Source organism: Poeciliopsis prolifica, unplaced genomic scaffold (genome assembly GCF_027474105.1).
Source record: "Poeciliopsis prolifica strain line A6 unplaced genomic scaffold, Auburn_PproV2 SCAFFOLD030, whole genome shotgun sequence".
NCBI lineage: Eukaryota > Metazoa > Chordata > Actinopteri > Cyprinodontiformes > Poeciliidae > Poeciliopsis > Poeciliopsis prolifica.
In genome coordinates this window covers 3,241,110-3,260,975 of record NW_026562405.1, presented here as the reverse complement: position 1 = coordinate 3,260,975, position 19,866 = coordinate 3,241,110, and the positions used below count along the sequence as shown (strand labels likewise).

The 19,866-nt window shown below is 34.6% G+C and overlaps 2 protein-coding genes across 9 annotated transcripts in view; both read left to right on the top strand.

Annotated features, from left to right (window-relative positions):
- Positions 1–3,516: 3,516 nt before the first annotated feature.
- On the top strand, positions 3,517–15,207 carry LOC129372876 (tubby-related protein 1-like). The gene is made up of 13 exons (XM_055050440.1): positions 3,517–3,685; positions 5,443–5,575; positions 5,668–5,778; positions 6,192–6,320; positions 9,078–9,197; positions 9,495–9,629; positions 9,702–9,784; positions 9,920–10,084; positions 11,578–11,690; positions 11,774–11,882; positions 11,992–12,090; positions 12,783–12,954; positions 14,187–15,207. Exons 1-13 carry the CDS (start codon positions 3,671–3,673, stop codon positions 14,318–14,320), a joined length of 1,518 nt encoding a protein of 505 aa, XP_054906415.1. The 5' UTR covers positions 3,517–3,670; the 3' UTR covers positions 14,321–15,207.
- Positions 15,208–18,245: 3,038 nt separating this feature from the next.
- Positions 18,246–19,866, top strand: part of tead3b (TEA domain family member 3 b) — a 34,160-nt gene continuing 32,539 nt past the window's right edge. For all 8 annotated transcript variants that reach the window (XM_055050192.1, XM_055050190.1, XM_055050189.1 and 5 more), the window contains exons 1-2: positions 18,246–18,410; positions 18,744–18,869. The gene's annotated coding sequence lies outside the window, so the exon portion shown is untranslated. The remainder of the gene's footprint in view (positions 18,411–18,743; positions 18,870–19,866) is intronic.

The window sequence follows — 19,866 nt, the reverse complement described above, 5'->3', positions numbered from 1 at the left end:
GATGCTACACCCAGTCTGAACTTGAAATATTTTGCAGTGAGGATTGGCCAAAATTTCTGTAGATGTGCAGCTGGCAGTGCGATTCCCCATAAGACTTGCAGCTGTAAAAAGAGTGAGAGGTGGATCTACAAAGTGTTGCAGATGCATCTCAAACTTTTCAGATTTCATTTCATAAAGAATTTTTAATCCTGTATCAATTTCCATTTTCTGTAAATTTGGAACCACAATTGATAATGTTGTTCCCTCAGTAAGATCCCAGTCAAATCTACTGAAGCGTGTTAGAAAAAGTTTAAAGGGGTAGATATATAGACTTTTGCTAGGCACTGTAAGCTAAATATGAAACTACATTCTTTTTATATTTAGCAAGATGTTGAACTTGACTGATCAGATTAACTTTTACGCTGCATTTCAGATCATTTGCTGCACATGAAACATGTTCATAGCAAGTCACTTCAGGGCATTGTGCTGTATCTGATTTGCCTCAAAGATTAGTGCTCTAATCTGGGAATGATGACTCACCTAAATTGAGTGCCTTCTGGTGTCAAAATGAGTGGTATTTGCTAACTGCTGTGGCAGTAATGTTGCATTTGACATCAGGGATACTTTGGAATCTATGTTCTGACTGGAATACATTAAAAGAAAATATCTTCTGATGTTATTTTCTGAGGGAATACTGAAGGCTCAAGTTTAAAATGATTAAACACACACTATAGTTTGATCCAGGTTAGTTCAGTCTGTTAAGTTCAAAGGTCTGTAGAGTGTAGAGCCATCCTGACGTTTCGGCTCCATTCTACCACCATGAAACAAGCAAAGCCCCAAGGATAATTATGGAATTTCTGCTGAATCCCATTACTTGGTAGATAATTACTCATTTTCAGTTCCCTGGCGTACTTTATTTTATATTGAGTGCTTGGTTTTGAATACAACATAAATGTTCTTAATAATAAAACAACAGTATATATTATTTACTAAAATAGAAATGAACACATTTCTTCTTTACAGTATTACTTGGTTCCTTATAATACAATCATATTTGATAGGCCAGATCAGTAAAAAAAAAGAAGAAAAATGTTTTTGATGCTACAGTTTTGTATTTCTGAGGATTCATTTGACACACTGTTGTCTCCCGACTCTCTCCAAGATATGGTACTTGAGTACTTGATCAAACTGATTAAATCGTAATCTCACTAATAAAATCTGTACTGCTCCTTTGCTTTCCTTCAAGATTGTTTACCATCTTCTTGTGTTGAAACATAATTCACAAATCAATTGGAAGGGAAAGTTTCTGTCTCTTTTAAGATTACAATGGCTTCACTGTCGCTCCCTGGAGGTCAGTGGCCTTCCTTAGGCTCCCTGCCAACTGCCATGTCACTGTCAACTATTTGCAGAAATGCCAGCAAAGCCATTAGTCTGGAGCCTTTTCACAGTCAGCAAACTGGACTGCGTGACCAGAACATCAATGCAGAGCCACAAAGAGTCTGGCCTTATAAAGCTACAAACTACTCCTCCTTCTTTATGTCCCACGATGTGTTGTTGGTCACTGCAGCTGTAATATGTCCTCTCCTCTGTTTGCTCTCTGCCTGCAGGTCAGTATGAACCTGGATAACATGTGGATAAACCACGTCATTTTACAAACAAATTTCAGCTGACATCTTTCAGTACTGTTAAGGTTTAGTCCGCCCATCTGTGAAGCATAACATCTAAATTACATCAGCATCTCTCCATGTGTTCAGAATGTTTGTGTCTTTGTGCACAGCAGCCTCTGGTGGCTGGAAGAGGAAATTACGCCTAGTTTTGAAAAGTGTTTACAAAAGACTGTCAGAAAGACATCATTGTTGGTCTCATCTAGGGCTGTGGAAAGTCTAGCCTTTCTGTATATATGATTCTTGAAAAATAATATACACAGAAATCCCAATATAAGAAAATATCTCAGAGGTTTTGTGGGTTTTTTTTCAATATGTTTCTATGTTACATAAAGCTCTTAAAGTAACTTTATGAGTCCCAATGCTATGAAACTTCTAAACATTATTGTGGAACATAATTTAGTAATTTTGTAGTACAAAAACATCCAATGTGTTCAGTGTTTTCTTTTCTTTTTGGTTTATTATCTGTTCACTTGTATGTTTCTAATTTTTGATTTGATTTCAATTATCAATTGTATTACTGCCTTGCAGTTTGCACAAGTCCTTTAATAGAAAAATATGAATAAGAATGCTCAATTACTTGAAATATAAAAACATTTCAAATAATTAAAAGCAAGAAAAAATCAATGTGTTTTAAGTTGTTACAAAAAACACCAGAGGCTTTTCCACGATGCTGTAGAAAAATTATGATTTCCCCTCTTTACCAATCTATTTCAAAATGGAAATGTTCAAAATGAAACTTTTCGTGTCTAAGCTCTACTAAAAATGCTACTATATATATATATATATATATATATATATATATATATATATATATATATATATATATATATAGGCTAAGTGATTCCACTTTAAGGTTCAGAACATCCTGATGTGATGGTGTGTGAGGAGTGTGTGTGTGCATTGTTGTTGATAGTCATGTGATACCTTTCCAGCAAGCTGTGTGAGGAGAAAGTATTTACTTCTAGTGACATATTTGCATAAAGAGTTAAAACAGGGTTAGACCTCTTTTAGCATCTGCTCTGCTCCTCCAGGTTCACCTTACGAAAAGAGATTTAGGTAATTACCAGCTTAGAGTTTGTCAATTTGGCTTATAAAAACTTGGTTCAAGTATTTCTCTGGAAGTATTTAGTTTGGTGGTTATGTTATTTTGTTTGTCTCTTCCATCACTTGTGAAGCCTTGTGGTTTTCTGAATGAGTGTGAACTCCTCACCACACCCTCTTTCCACAGTTTCCAGCCAAGAGTTGCTTAACCAATAAGATGCTGCAGTCAGGCAGACCTACTTAAGCACACTGACCATACTGAACCTGACCTGTTTGAAGAATAGCAGTTGATATCTACAAGTGGGTTAATATTCTGGAGGTGTTGCAGAGTTTTAAAATTTCACCATTGTAAATTCTAAAAGTTCACATTTATAATAATGAAAAATAATCTTGTGACAAACATTGAAGACATTTGCAGGACAATGACCTCCTTACCAAAGAATGATGTCACACTTTCAGCCTCTCGTAATCCTTGCCATCCGTACAAGCACAGAGTAACTTCAGGGTAGAGAATCTCTAAAATTTTGCTGATCCAATTGAGATGATGTATTAAAAGTTCTCTACTCATCTCTTAATTTTTAAATTTCTAAGATTTCTAAAAGGAAGAATTTCTGCAAAACAATAGACCAGGTCCTTCAGCTCTGTCATTGTCACTTATCGTTTTCTTGAGATTTAGGATTTGCGGAGAAGCGGTAGCTTTACTTTGGTGAAAGAAAGTAAATTTCTTCTTCGAAATGTTAACCTACATAACAAACAACTCAGGTCCCTCCTCCTGAGGCTGCCTTGGTTTCTCCTGTTGACGTGTTTCTTGCAGAGCAGATGGCTTTACACATAAATCCTATTAGCAACTTTCTGCTGATGGAGACATCACACTGAGTTCAGGGCTTTCTCATTCTTTTGTTATCTATGTGAGAAGCTTGCTTTTGCTACTTTCTATTAATTGAAAAAGAGTAAACAGTGCATCCTAATTGGGAAAGCAAGCCATGTCTGCAGAAAAGGTAAGAACTAGATTTTTTACATATACATTTTCAAAGTGCCAATTTTAATTTACAACTAGAAAAGATAGTCACACAAAAGACAAAATAAATTGCCCTTTGTTTAGATTTTTATGTTGATTAGATTTCAAAGTCATTTTGGAAACAGAATGGTTGCATCTTCTACTCATATCTGTGCAAAGAATTTTGTTTACTTATCCTAACATGAATTAAACTAGTGAATTAATAAATAGTGCTAAAGGTAAGAAAGTTTAACATTGCTATAAATTATCCCTGCTGACAGAAATGGCTCATTCTAGTACTGGACCATTTAAATGAAAAATCATTTTGACATTATATGTGAGTACTATTGAACAAGCAAAGCAAAAACCAGCTAAAGTTATTTAACTTATCCAGTACTGCAGAATTATTAAATTAGAGCTTAATAAATGTTGATATCTTGTCTCATATTTATGCAAGCCTTTTAGCACTTTTATAGGTGTTTCAAGTACATTTTTGTAACATATAATATTTGATGAAAGATTATCCTTTTAGATTTTAAGATGTATGTTTAATTTAAAATGGACAGATTGCTATGATTTTGCCATGTGAGATTTCAACATCTGGGAAACAACAACTCACTACATTGTGGTTGTCACATTGGAGCACACTTCACATCAATCTGAGTTTGAATTTTCTGCAGACACAAATAGTCTCCATGGATGCAGGATCTGAACCTAATAGGATTATCCCCTGTGTTTCCGCCGGCTGCAACCACACTGAGCTTACTCCTTGTAACACTGTGACATCTTGTACAAGTCATTAAGTGCAAAGCTAAAGAAACAGTAGGGTTATATATTCATCAATATGACTTCTGGGCAACATTATCTCTTGTACAAATGATTGCATACAAAGAAAAATATCAGAAAACATTTTTTTTCTTTTTCTGAAAAGAACTAATATGTTAGTTTGAGCATCATTTGAGCTCAAATGACGCTCAAATGTCAAAGCGTCATTTTAGCCTTGTGTCGTGACTGTGGTTTATGTTGGAATCCATGAAAATGGAAAATCAAGAATTTGGATGATTCTAAAGAAAATATGCACCTCCCCACACAATATTGATATTGTTGAAAATGCACTATGAGATTCTGCAACAAATGGGAATGTTTGGATAAATGAAATTAAAGTATGATTAGATAACATTTTGTTTCCAGACACTTTTACATCTTAAAATCTAGGCATTACAGCAGGTGCATTTTTTTACTGCAAACCTGAGCTTGTATATTAAATCAGACATAACAATAAAACAATAAATATGTATTAGCAAATCACCTCGATCTGTCTATATTATGTTTTTATGAGTATTTGGTGGGAAAAAAGGTTGGAAACAAGGTTTTTACAAGTTTGAATATAAAAACACTGTATTATTAGAAATAGTAATAGATGACTCAATGCTAGAAAGATGTTTCAGCATCTAACTTGGATATCATGTTAGTTGTACTGAGTTTCCTTGCTGATATTAATAAACCAAAATGAGGTGATTATTCACCTAAACTCAAAGAATTTTACTCAGATAAATTAAGCAATTTGTCTTAATTTTACTTCTATTCTCCTCCCCTTGTTCTCTCTGTCATCTGACCTTTCAATGGTGAGTTTTTGATACCTTTGCAAATATTTATTTTTTTAGATAGTTAATCTAAAATGTCATTGCATCTCAGCTCAAATGTCATTACCTACAAACCCACACATCTAACTAAGATTTATCAGCAGAAAATGGAAAGAAACCAAAAAAGAAGAAAGAGCAGGCCAACGGTAGCTCTGAAGCCAAGCTCAACGGAAGTGAAGCCAAACCTAAGAAAACTAAAACAAAGAAGAGTGAAGATGCAGCAGAAGATGATGCCTCCACCACTCAAAGTGAGAATTATTTCAGCTATTCCTACAAAAGTGCCTGAAAAACAAAAAAAATTTGTTTCTGAGGCAGATCTTACAACCAATACATTTTATAGGTGGAAAAAAAGTAAAGAAAAAGAAACCAGAAAAAGATAAAGAGGAACCTGAGAAGGATAAAGAGAAAGAACCAAAAAAGAAAGCCAAAAGTGCTCCAAAAAAGAAGAAATGTGAGTCAATACACTGGACACAGTATGTAGTTAGAATGGTGGAAACAGAAGAGAGGGAGATATTTCATTAACCTTGTAGAATAACTGTCATATTAAATAAAGTCATATTTTGGCCAAATTAAGATAATATTGATTTTCTATATCTCCCTACCTAATTATCTATCAGAACACTTATTACAGTACAAAATCCATATTTTTAAAAATGTTTTTCCATATTTTATTCATGTCCTTTCTTGTTTTCTGAAAACATTACAATGGGACGATAAAGTAATTATGTCATGAAGCTTAGAATTTTTAAGATGGTATGAAAGGTTCATAAACCTCACATTTAATGTTTATGTTAATGTCAATAAATTTCCAAAGTTCATGTATCAGTCTAACAGTTAAATAGTAATGTGTTGCTTTTTTTCCAGCCTCAGACACTGAAGAGGATGATGAAGATGAGGAGGAGGATACCCCAAAAAAGAAAACAAAGAAAAAAACAACAAAGGAGAGTTCTCCATCTGCAAGTAATACCAAGGAGAAAAAATCTAAAACTAAAGGTACAATAAAATGCAAAGACATTAAAATGTTTATATTTATTTTAGATGTGTCAGTTATTTAGCAATATTTGGTCACTGTAATTTATTAGAAGCACAAAAGCTACCAGTTGTAATGTAACGTGACAAAAACAGCATCATATAATATTTAAAATTGTAGCCTTGATATGTTCTATAATGCTAGTAATAATGTAATTTATGCTATTATTCTTTTATTATAAGGTATAAAAATAATATGTCGGGCCAGAACTTCAGTGGTTAGACTGTTTTTTTTCATTGTTAGGTTGGCATTACATATTTTTTCAATTTATTTTCTTACCTGAGGTGTGAATATGAGTGCAATTTTCTCTAATAATAATAATAATAATCTGGTATTTAGAAAACTGGAGAAAACCCGTAATCTTCTGGGTGTTAGTCAACACTGCTAAAATTTACAACTCAGTGCAGTCCAAGTCATTAAAGTGCTTAAAACAACAGTTATGTGACCAGACTGTAGGTAAGCGGATCAGATTATTTTATTGTGTAATGGTGAGTGAGTGGAAGTGCTGTCTTCACAGCAGGAGCAACAGAGTGTAAAGGTGCAGATTAAAACAGTGATAAGCAATGGATATTCTGAAAAAAAACAGGAAGATTTTAAAATTGTTATACTTATTTTTAAAGATCTTTTAATCTTTTTTAAAGAATGCTATGATCAGCCAAAAGTGATGGTTGTTAGTAAAAAAAAAAAAAAAACAATAAACAATTAAATAAACATACTTGATAAGTAAAAAAATTTAAATAAATGTGCACTCACTTGTAACTTTATGAAGATATCTTTCTAGAACCCAGTTGGACACTATTTACCCCCAAAACAGCTTTAATTCATTGTGTTTTAGATTCAACAAGATGTCAGAAACATTCCTGGGATTTCGGTTGAAACTTTCTGTATGTTGCTCATAAAATCAGGATTTGATTAGAGATAACATTCAAAGAGTCTGCCGTCTAAATTTTGACATTTGTGTGATTTGTAGCTGTTCTTCGCTGCCAACAGTAGGAATAGTCTGGCCTTTTGCTGCAGCAGCTTGCTTCAAGATTTGAGTGTTTGGAGATGCTAATCTGCGTACCTTTGTTGCAATGAAGTGGTTTTTGAGCTGCTGTTGCCTTTCTGTCATTCTCAGGCCTTTTTGTCAACACAACTGTTGCCCAGTGGATGTTTTCTGTTTTTGGGCTTTCTCTGCAAAACCCCCCGAGACGAGCGGTTTTATGATGTACTCAGACTAGCCCACCTGACACCAATCACAACAACATGTTCAAAGCCACTTAGTCCTTATGACTCTCAATTTGAGCTTCAATCATTCTTTTTCACTACATGTAGATGTCGAAATGTCCAAAGTTTCTGCTATTTGAGAAGCTGATTTGGGATTTGTGTTAAATAATTTAATATGTAGCAAAGAAGCTGGAAGCTACGTACCAATATACGTAGCTTGCTTTTCTCTGCATCTTAAAGTATCCCAAAGAATTTTTTTGAAATATAAAATAAAACAGTAGATTTAAAAATTGCATCTCTTATTTTTTGATATTTGTTCTTCTTACAGAAATGATTTTATCTAACTCTCTTTTTCATTTTGTACATTAAAGCTTTCTCCTATCAATCTTTAAAGTTTCAGCACGAAACATGTCTGCTCATTCTAAACAGAATACTGTCTAATAAAGAAGCACTGTCATGATGTCCTTAACAGAAAACGATACTTGCTTTTATACTTGTGTCTTGTGTATCCTGTTTATAAGGCAAATTATTATGATATAATCAATGGCAATACAGCTTCTCCCCTGACACAAAATTTCGCAAAGAGGGAGAAAATTCAAATATCACACTCATCATTATGCAGTTTTGGCTCAGTTAGTATCCGCTGCTCTAGTCCGACCCCTGGAGATATGATGCATGAATTTAAAAGAGAACTATTTTAAAACATTTAATTTCTTATTTGACTAAAATCTCTCATTTATTTACTATCAATCTTAGGGCTTTCAGTCCTAAAGCGTCCTAACGTTTGTTACTGTCAACGTCACACACACAAAGCACATCTTTCAGAATTTATTTGTTAGCAGGGCTAAGTATTGGGGCATGTTCTAACAGATTCATTACCTTGGAACTGGTTTTGGTTGCAAGTTTTAACAGGACTGTAGGTGTAATCGAGGTTTTGAAGTCGCAGGTCTTATGGCACCAATTTGAGCGGGGAGTTTTGAATCCTTCACACAAACCTCGCATTCTGAGATTCAGTGAGTCACTTGTGTTTTTGGAATCTACACATAAGAACAAACGACTTCCTCATGTAACAAGAGGCCATAAAATTTGCTTTCTAAACAATTTTCCCATAAAAAAAAGAACAGGCAAAGAAATGCATTTGACATCTAAATATGGTCAAATAGCTGTTAAGCCTTAATTCTTTCCACATTCCTAAAATTCTTGAATATGACAAAACACCTTGCAGCAGCAAAAGCAGATGTCAAACAAAATGCATGCAAAATCAAGACTTTATGCTCTAAATTACTGTTTTTGTTCCACATCTGTCCCACCCTCAATACGTTACTAATTTGACCTCGGATGGTTTGGCACTAACTCAACAACATTTTCCTATCCCTCTGTCTTTAATGTTTGGTTATTTCAAAATCTGTTTTTATTACTGGTTTTTATTTCAGGGTCTATTTTCCTAACCATTTCATGGGTAAATTGTGTAATTCTTTTTTTTTTTTTTAACTCTACTGTTTTCTTATTTGCAGAGGACAAAGATTCTGATGGCAAAGATAAAAAGTCAAAATCAAAAGACAAGGAGAAGAAGAAAGAACCTGCATCAATGTTTATGATAAATGGGGACAAATCATCTAAAAGCAAAAAGAAAGGTAATTAAATACTTAATATTTTATAGATTTTCCTTACTGTACTAATTCTAAAACCTTACCATATTTTTCCTTATGTTTAATATGTTGTGTAGAAAAAAACAAATGTTTACTTACTGGAAAGACCTCCAGATTTCTTTACGCACTGTCCAACATAAAATCAGAATAAACTTTAACAACTGATTTTAGTTTAATACTATAATAGCTTCTTGTTCTTTTGAGTAAAGAGAACAATCTTAACAAAGACATTTGTTTTTATAAATGCATGGAATTCAACTAAGATCTGTGTTTACCAAACAGCTGCCAAATCAGAGAGTGATGACAGTGAAGAAGAGACAAAGTCAAGCAAATCAAAAAAGAAATCTACTGCTGGTTCAGCATCTATGTTTCAGACAACAGCAGATAAGGAAAAAGACAAAAAAACAAAGAAAAAAGGCAATTTAGCCTGACATTTCTTCCACGGTTTGGGTTTGTTAACCTGTCTAATAAAAGCGTCTTCTCTTATAGCAAAGGTAGAAGAGAGTGATGAATCTGAATCGGAGAAAGAAGAAAAGTCAAAGAAAAAAAAGGGTAAAGGAAAGAAGAAGAAGGTAATTTAAATTCTGAAAAAGTTTTTTCAAAAAAAGTAAAGCTTATTTTAATTATGTTATGGTAGTAAAACAGTACAACAAACATTTAGAGTTAGTAATGCAGTAAAATGTAATAATTCCTTGTCCTGTAATCAGGAGAGAGCTCCCTCACCTGAGATTGAGTTTGATGACTTGGAGACGTTTGTGATGGAGCCGGCTCCACAGGGTGTGACGGTGAAATGCAGAGTGACACGGGACCAGAGAGGAGTGGATAAGAGCCTTTATCCTCTGTATTATCTTCATCTAGACAATGAGAAAAAGGTCAGGAAACACTCATTAATAAACTGAGGGAAATGTGTTGATTGGTCAGTAAATTCGAAATAATTCATTTATGGACAAAGAATTATTTCTGTACAGCTGAGGATGAATTGCTGAGTGAATACAAAGTAAAATAAATATTTTATAATGCCTAAAATGTTGACTACCATGGTCTTCTCAAGTTAAAAAAAGGATAATAACTGACATTCAGATACCTAGAGGAATCACGAGAGGTGATGATAAATTGGTCTTATTTTCTTAAGCTTGGGAGATCAGGTGAGTATGAGCCGACACTTACCTGTGAATTCAGTCTTATCCTCTAATCTTATCTGCCTCTGTAAAGGTTTGACAGACTCTGCCACTAGATCATGTCTGCATCTGTTAGGTTAACAATAGCCACTTCACTGTTGCCAATTTAAAAACTGTGATGCGATATTTAGTGTAAATTCTAAAAAAAAAAATAATAATAAATTAATATAAGCCATAATCGGAATTTGGAGGTCAGGCTTTTTGGAGATCAGTGATTGGCCAAAAAATCATCGCCATTTGCACCCTTATGGTTTACAAATGACGTAACCAAGAACTGAGACAGTTACAAAGTTGGCATTCATTTTACCAGAAAATTACCTATGTTTGCCTGCTGCCTCTTAAGGTTCCTGTCTAATTCTGGTCACATAGAAAGAAAAGTAAGGTGCATTATCAACAGATTATGTACCAAATCCAAATTTCAGGTTACATAACATTCTTTTTTTTTTTTTTTTTTTTTTTTTTTTTTTTGCATTGTGTTGATATTCAGTAATACCTGATGATGCAGATAACAGGCCTGGTCCAAACAGCAAAAACATTGTCAGGTTTTAAAATGTAACACCGACCATACTCTCTCCTCAGTTGGAACAAAAGATTGTCTATGTTGTATTTTAACATCAGGTTGTTAATCATCCAATAGTTGAGTGACACATATTATTTGATTTAGTCTACATCAAACGTTTTCAAAGTAAAAATGCTCCATAATGTCAGATTCTAAATTATTAAAGGAATATAAAACTGTCAGGAAATAAATTTTGATAGCAATGTGTCAAATGTGTTATGATGCTGTGATGAACACAGCATCATATATTGAAAACAAAAAGAGTGTGGTTAAATGATGAACCTTGTGAAATACCTCTTGTTTTACACAATGACTCTGAGAAGGACCTATATCTTTTCATTGTCTTCTTCTTCAGAGAAGTAGTTTCTGAACCAACTAAAGATGTCAGACTCAGAATAAACATTGTGAATAGGAGTGGAAATGTTTGACCAGTCAAAGCTGTTTAGAAAGTGATTTAAAGTCACTTTCAGGTAGGCCAATCTGTCCACTTAATCTAATATTTCAGAGATTCTGCAGTGCACTTCAAAATTACCAAAATAACAATCATTCAGCAAGATAAAACACTTTTTAACATTGACAACCTTCTTCATGAGGATCTAATGTGGCTCATTGTGATCACATTTCTTAGACATTCCTGTTGGCTGGAAGGAAAAGAAAGAAAAGCACAACTTCAAATTACCTCATCTCCATTGATGCCACGGACTTGTCAAGAGGTGGTGAGAATTTTGTCGGAAAGCTAAGGTATGTCAAAAGAAGTCGGACAAATTGAACGATTATGTTTTTAAAATCTATTTGTGGAAGTCAAAATATCTTTTTTTAACCAGGTCCAATTTAATGGGAACTAAATTCACAGTGTTTGATAACGCTCTAAATCCAGAAAGAGCTCTTCCGGACATGTCTAATGCACGGCAAGAGCTAGCTGGCATCATCTATGTGAGTTGCCTTAGAATTTATTGGTTGCTACTTTACAGGGATGTATTCTGATCTGAATACTGAAGAGAAGAAATGTAAATATTTTGAATATGGTTGTTTCTCACCTCAGGAAACAAATGTCTTAGGAATGAAAGGGCCCAGACGGATGACGGTCATCATTCCAGGAATGAGCAAGGACAATGAGAGAGTCCCACTCAGGCCCAGAAATGTAAGCTTCATCAGAAACTTCACTGTACACAAAATGACATAAGAGTTTCATTTTCTTTTAGTTGAATTGACTTTTAACTTACTTACACATAAGTTATAACTGATCTTAATAGTCAAGACAAACATTAAAAAAAACACACAAAACTTAAAGTAGGCATTACAAGCATGAAACTGTTGGATGCACTCCATGTTCTTTGAATGCTCTTCATGTCGGGGTAGCGTAATTGAAAAGAGGCTTACTCATGCAACTGAACTGAAATTTAAAACATTCCCAGCACCACTTCTTTTGCTCATGCATTAGTTACACTTATACTGTATTTTAAGGAGACTCTATGAAAATTTACACCCCATTAAATTGTGATCATGGCTCATTTGTTTTTCCAATAATATCTGTTTGCTTAAACAAACCTTTTTACTTCTGTAGTCAGGAAAAGATTTTTCTAAACTTTGGTTTGAAAGCATTTCCAGCATTTTTTTGTTTAAGAAAACAACCACACCAAAACAGAACCACCAAATTAAAAACTAAATATGCAAATGAACAAAAGCACCCTCTCTGGTTGCCAGCAGAAGAGCCAGATGTTTAAAAGCTTGATTTAGGTTTTGTTTATTATGAAAACCAAACAAGGCAAGTGGGCAAAATCTCATTGCTCTTTGCTGATGCTCACTGACTTATGTTTTGCCAATTGACCACAGGAATGTGACGGCTTGTTGGTAAGGTACCAGAATAGAAGGATGGAAAATCTGATTGAGCTCCACAACAAGACTCCCGTGTGGAACGAAGAAACTGCCTCTCATGTGCTGAATTTCAACGGTCGAGTCACACAGGCCTCCGTCAAGAACTTCCAGATAGTTCACAACAAGGACTGTGAGTTCTCCTTATACATCTGTCTTTTTCCCACAAACAGTCTGGTTTGTTTGGAACCAGATGTGGATGTGTGGGACAATGAAACACAAAGTGGTTTACTGTCAAAACAAGTTCAAGGAAGACACAAAAGATCAGATGAGTGCATATGGCTCACCTTAGCAGTCCCTCAAAAACTGGTTGCTAAGCACATTTACAAGTGAAAAAGTATTTGCCTCCTATTAGACATATTTTTCTTTAGCAACAGACAAAAACTTATTCAGTTTCATTCATTAAAGAAAAAAAACTATCCAGGAGCTGTGACACCCTCTAGTAGTTTGGAAATCAATTTTCTACATTTCTGTGGAGGGATTTTTTAACCCACTCTTCTTTGCAGAATTGTTTTAATTCAAGTGCATTTAATTCAAGTGTTTTTAGCATGAGTTTCCTGTTTACCCAAAATACCTCAGAAATATAGAGAGCCAACCATGGGAATCAACTCATTTAAAGTTTAAACTCAGTTTCACACAAACCCGAGCATAAATGTCAGACTGTTGAACTGGACCTTTCCAGGTCGCTACAAAGCTAATTTTCTATTAGCAGCTTTACAAATCTTTTACATTACCAATGCACATTAAAACAAACCTTTGTCTAGGCTTTTTTTTTTTATTCTTCACCTTTCTTTTCTCCCTCCCTGAAGGATAAATCCTTCTTTGAGACATTGTTTTGCTTACTTACTGGGGTAAGTAAGCAGGGGCCCCCCAAGAGCAATTTATTATTTTTTCTTTTTATCAATAAAATAATTTCTACATACATTATCAAATATATATTATTGTAAAAACAATCACTTCATAGTGAAATTGCTTGTTTTTGATATTATAATGACATAGAAATTATTACTAAAAAAATGTGAAAGTCACCTCCCTTGGGCCCTACGTTGCTTCGGTTGCTTTTGCCTTGGGTCAGCCCTGATTGTCCTGCTGCATAACTCCTGTGCACTTCAGCATAACCCTGCATGACTGTTGATAGAAATCTCCTCTAAAGGCTTCTGGCCTTAATGCAGCTCACACGCCTGTTAAACCGTAATCTATGCATACCAAGGATTGTATTGGAAGTAATGATTTTGTCAATGAAAAAAGGCAAAAACAAGAAATCTTTAAAGTGGCAAATACATTTTGGCAGCACTTTAAGTGATTTATATCCCACTTTCCTCCGATCAGCTCTGAGTTCCTAATATATTTTTGCTTTTTTTCCAGTGGACTACATTGTGATGCAGTTTGGAAGGATAGCTGACGATATATTCACTCTGGACTATAACTACCCCATGTGTGCCGTGCAGGCCTTTGCCATTGCACTCTCCAGCTTTGATGGCAAAATTGCTTGTGAATAAACCAATGATTATTCAGCACCACAGTACTAGCACAAGCATTGCTACCTACAGTGGGTTAACGACTACTGTAACGTGAATGCTGCAAGTTCATGCCAATCTGTGACTCTTACTTTCCTACACTATCAGAGATGAGTAGTGGTAACCAACAGTGTTGCAGCAGTGCCATCTCTTTGCTACGCAGATTTCCTCCTGCAGGTGTCAGACGCAAGTTCAACCTTTGTAGCTTAGTCTGATTTAACATGAAATGTCCAAATTAGTGTTTATCACAAAATGTCACAATTAGCATTTAAAGAAAAAAGCAATAAGATTAGTCTTCAAAGATGTTCAACTTTATGTGTTTCTGTTGATTTTTTCATCTCAATGTTGTGTTGTGACCTGTTCCTATATAGGGCCAGAAGTAGAAGAGTTTCTTGTGTCACATTGAAAACAAATAAACCAAAAACTTTTTTTCCAAGTGACACAATGTTTTCTCAAAGACAAATATCTCACGAATAATGTAGATCAAAAATTTGTGACATTTGGCTCTATTTCACTTTGATTATACCATTAATAACTATGATATTTAGGCTTCCTGTGTCCCTCAATTTTTCCTAAATGCAGTGAGTATGAATCAAAAATTGTCACGGTGAAAGTAGTATCCGCTAAAGAAGTGTAGCATCTTTGAAAAAGTGTGTTTATTTTTGTAGGTTTCTATTCATGTGTGATGATTCAATCCTCTTTGTATATTTAACACAATCTGTCCTAATGAAAGCTGTTGTAGATTTTTTTCTATTTACAAAATTTTTGTCAGAATTTGTGAAAAATCTTGTCCTTTTCCTTCATCTTGCCTTTGTTTGATGTGCTTATTGGAATAATGTGGGCAAATTAAACCTTCTTAATTACAGACACATATTGTCCTCTAAGTGAAATCCTTTCAGAAGACCTTATGGGATCTGCCAGAACAGTTATAAAACATGTTTTATGATTGTATCATCTGCTGCGAGCAGGGAGCAGGCAGCTGGCAGATAATAAAACAAATTCCAGTTGCAAGATTTTTAGAGACACCCACGCTTTTCTCCTCCTGCCGTCTGACATGTCGAAAGCCTCACTCAGGATGAAAAACCTGTTTGCACGGAGGGCCTGGAGCAGGAGTGAGAGGTGTGTATTCTGCCTGAACCTGCTCAGGCAGTTGTCCAAACTCGCAAAATTAAATGAAGCCTGAAGCAGGCGGCTCCTCTTGAACAGATGCTGTAAGGTGAGTTTGTCTTCCACCTCCCACCCCCACCTTCTACCCTCCCTATTGTCTGTTTTTCATTCTGGGCTTTCAACAAAACAACTCTCAACATAAGTGTCTTAAATTGTCTCATTCTGAGAGATCGCATTGTGTGTATATAAATTCTCCATGTATAAACATGCATTACTGTTAGATGTTGCAGCCACATTGATGACCAACAGAAGGAGCTGTTGCTGGATGGAAACTTAGATTCATCTGATTTCAACTGAGAAACATTTGTCAGATGTTGAACGCTCATAACTTTCTAACAGAATCATGCGTGGAAATTAGTCTATTTAATTCTTGAGGCATTATATGTGACAAAATTAAAATGAAAGGTTTTAAAGCAGAAGTTAAACTCTTACTGAATGAAGCTCAAACATATTATGACAAGCTGCACAATGACTAATGATGAAGTTGTAGCATACTAGTTAGACATTACAAATCCAGTGAGACTAGATGGACAAAAATGGAGATCAATAGAAAAACAATAAAGGTCAAATGTAAGTTTCAATTACCTAAAGTCAAACTAGTGCATTTGCTAATAATAAATAAACAGCAGTAATATTTATTTTGGACCTCAGTATTTTGAATTACTTTCTTTTTATATTAGAATTTTAAATGCACTATGAAACACCAGCTCTGCCAAAATATTTAACAAATCAGGTTATTTTGAACTGCAATAGACAAAATGATACAATATGATAAAGAACTTTAATACAAGGAGGGGGGGGGGAGCGTCCACTTTTAATTTAGCTTCAGAATATTGCATTTGTCATGTGCAGATGCAAAGAGATACACTGACTTTGGTTTACAACATCCCTTTAAAATCTAATATTATATTTATTTATATGTCTTTTCTCTATCTGCACCAAATGATGCCATAGTTTTAGTTGTTTTTATACAAAAACCACTTTAACTTTGTTGTTTCTATTTATTTAGAAAATTGTGGATATCATAAACAACTTTGATCAATTTAGTGCAATCTGCATTCATTATTGCAAGACCTTATAGGGGAAATGTATGTATGTGAGTAAAATAAAGTATTTCCTTTAAAAAAAAAAACAAAATGGAATGCTTTGTGGTCTTGGACTGATGATAGTCTTTACATGACATGCCAATAGTGTAAATATTTGCTCTCCTTGATGTTAGCTTTCATTTTAACATAGGTTTGTCCTATGATGTACTACTTATACAAAGTATGTGGTCAAACTAATTTAACATTTTGCTTCAATAGATTAATAATACCAATAAAATTAACACTTTCTGCCAACACTTTTGTTCAAGCAGCAGAAGAAAATTCATCCAGGAAGCTACAATACCACAATAATGACTTTCTTAGACACTAGTCAATGACTAACCTAAACTAATCAATGCCTGTGTTACATAAGTTTACTATTTGGTATTAACAAGCCTGACGTATTAATTAATTGAGACCAATTCGCATCAATTGTTTTTTTTTTGTTCTTGTTTTTTTAGCCGGGGCTGTCCAGCGGTGTAAAAAAAATGTCTGTCTGGGAAGCCAAACTGATGTACTTTCCCAAGTGGAGCTTTATAGCTTTTGCTCTAATATGCCACTTAATACACATTTTATTATACATTTCTTCAGGTTTATTTTTAAATTAAAAGAAAAGGAAAAAAAAACAAAGACAGAAAGTGAGTCAGGGTAAAAACTCCTTAAAGAGATAAGCATAAAAGATGTGAAGAATGATGAAAAAAAAAAGAACAAGACATATTGAGTCTAGTCTAAGCTTTTTAGCAGATACCAGGGAGCTAGTCAAGCTTAAGCCAAACCACTGCTAACCAAAAAGAACAGGAATGCCCATGTTTGCTACAAAAACACTTTAATAATACTAATGGCATAATGATACATGACCTAATACTTTTTCACGTGCCAGATTGTTTCAGGCACCTTGTACTGATAGTGAAGTTAATCAGTTGAAAACTGTTTTATTAGCTCAGGGCTTTTTTGTTATATGGTCCTCTTTAAATCTGTAATATTTCACACAAATTAAATAATAAAAAAAGGAAATCTGAAAGGGAGCAAATTCTTTTCCCAAGTGTGTACACCTTTATTGAAGTTGTAGTTGTTAACTGGATAATGCTTTTTTGGTTAACTAGTGAAATTTGAGACCTGAGCTGAGTTGTTGATTTAAAGTGTTTATAAGTTGTAAGACTTCTGTTTACCTTAAAAGTTAACCTGGAACCTGTAATATGCCCAAGTTGACTGGTTGAAACTTTTTCAGCTTTATTGATAACTGTCACTTTAAATGTGAAACATATTCATTGATTAGTTTACCCACATACTTTAAAATCGGTGCTTTGAATTTTACATGTATGCACCAGACATCTGTTCCATTTCAATTCCTTACAGAATGGACTTTTTTTCGATTCTTTATTTTTTATTATTATTATTATTATTGTTCCTCTGGGATAAAGATAACTTTAAGTTTAATTCATGTTCTCTTGAGGAAGTTCTCTATGTTTTTATTGACTGGAACAGAACTGTGTGTGCTCTGTTAGACAGGTTTCGGGACCGGAAGCCTCAGTGTTCAGTGATTTGTAGGCGCGGCCTGGAACCGAGTCTCGGCCCCATGAGCCTGTTGATTGACGCGCACCGATGGCTCCTCCTTGAAAAGTCTTTCTTTCCCCTCCCCCTTCGTTTTCCAGTGTAGTGCGTTGATTTCATACCAAAGTCATACTTAACATTCCACTTATACTGTCAAACCTCTGACAAATATTACGGAAAACAACAAGGCGCCAAATTGTAACAAAGTTACTTAAAAGCGCACCTGGCCTCACTGGGAAGAATAGGGAGACTTCCAGAATTTAAAAAAGGTAAGTTCTCCACAGAAGTTCCCTCTTTCTGTTCTCAGACTTTAGCGGGGAGATTTTTCATGCCGCTTGCCTCGGTGAAGTTTTCAGATCATTGTCATTTTTCACATTTTTCCGCGGAGCTGCCTGCGTTGGGAGGGAAGAAAAATATGTGGAGATTGATACACGATTGGGATTGACTTTCCCAGAGAGCAGGGGCATCTTTGACAGCCGCTGTACATTCATATTTACACCAGATGTCCGCTTATTGGCACACATTATATTACAAAAGAAAAGTTTCTCTTTTTTTCACGCAGAAGAACCGAGCCAACATGTTTTATGTTTTCTGTCGCGCAGAGTTCCCAGCTGGATCCAACACTTCCAGCCTTGAGGATTCCAGCAGTTACATCAAGTGGTCCAAGGAGACACAGACACGATTTGGAGGAATAACTTGGGACTGGTTTGGAGCTCTGCATCCTGAAGGTAAGACCAGATCCTCATCGGTCAGCGCAGTTCAGTCAAGGCGACATTTCAACGCAGAAGAATTTATTACTAAAAGTAAATAAACAAACAGTTATTGAGTTTTGCTCCAGATGACTTTAAGATTGTCAAACAAATCTGATCTAAAAAAAGTATTGCAGGGGAGATTTTTATATGCAGCTTCAGTATATTTCCCTTCAGTTTATCCAGCGCTGCGATTTAAATAAAAAAAAAAGAAAAAGAAAAAAAATACAAGAAAAGAAAAGAATGGTGCGCTTTAAGACATGCGTCAAATAATGTTAATCAAAGCAACCAGGTTTGGACCGGTTAGTTTTTTGTTGTTGTTGTGGCATTAATTGTTACATTTAGAGCACGATAAATAAATAACATTAGAAATTTGCATTGCAATTGTAAATTTTTAAATATATATATGATTAATATGATTAATTGAATTTTCCTATGTGGGATTTTTGCTTCTGTTTAATAAAATAAAGGCTATAAAAATGAAAATTATTATTTTAGTTCAATTATGTTTTTAATTTTCAGCATAATTACAAGTTTGTGAAAGAATTAAACTGAATAACTGCCCAGTGTGTGAATTTATTTATTTATTGTGATCTTAACTCTTATTTTAACTTTACTATGAATGATTTTGCAAACTTAATTATTATATAATTTTCAATTTGACGTGTTGCTCTCAAACTTCAAATCTTTTTTATCCAATAAGACACTCAGTTTCTCCTGTCTTTCTGAGTTTTCTCATCTCAACAGCCAAAGCATGCCACGATACTCTGCAAAGTCTCACTAAGTACATAATTCATAGGTGAGGATGTGAGATGCATGGATATGCAACAGGCTAATTGTATAATTAGATACAACCTCGGGCTACACTTGTCCTCTCTGTGTATGTGCTCTTGCTTCAGTCTAACTTCACATTTTGACAGAGTTTTATATTTTGAATGGAATAGAAACAAAACAACATTCCTAATTTGTGCAGTCA

What these genes read in the sequence shown, in the direction of transcription:
- LOC129372876 (XM_055050440.1), top strand. An exon ending in GTAAAGGAAAGAAGAAGAAG is followed by an intron (nt 9,785 to 9,919) that starts GTAATTTAAATT and finishes TCCTGTAATCAG; the next exon opens with GAGAGAGCTCCCTCACCTGA. An exon ending in AATTTTGTCGGAAAGCTAAG is followed by an intron (nt 11,691 to 11,773) that starts GTATGTCAAAAG and finishes TTTTTTAACCAG; the next exon opens with GTCCAATTTAATGGGAACTA.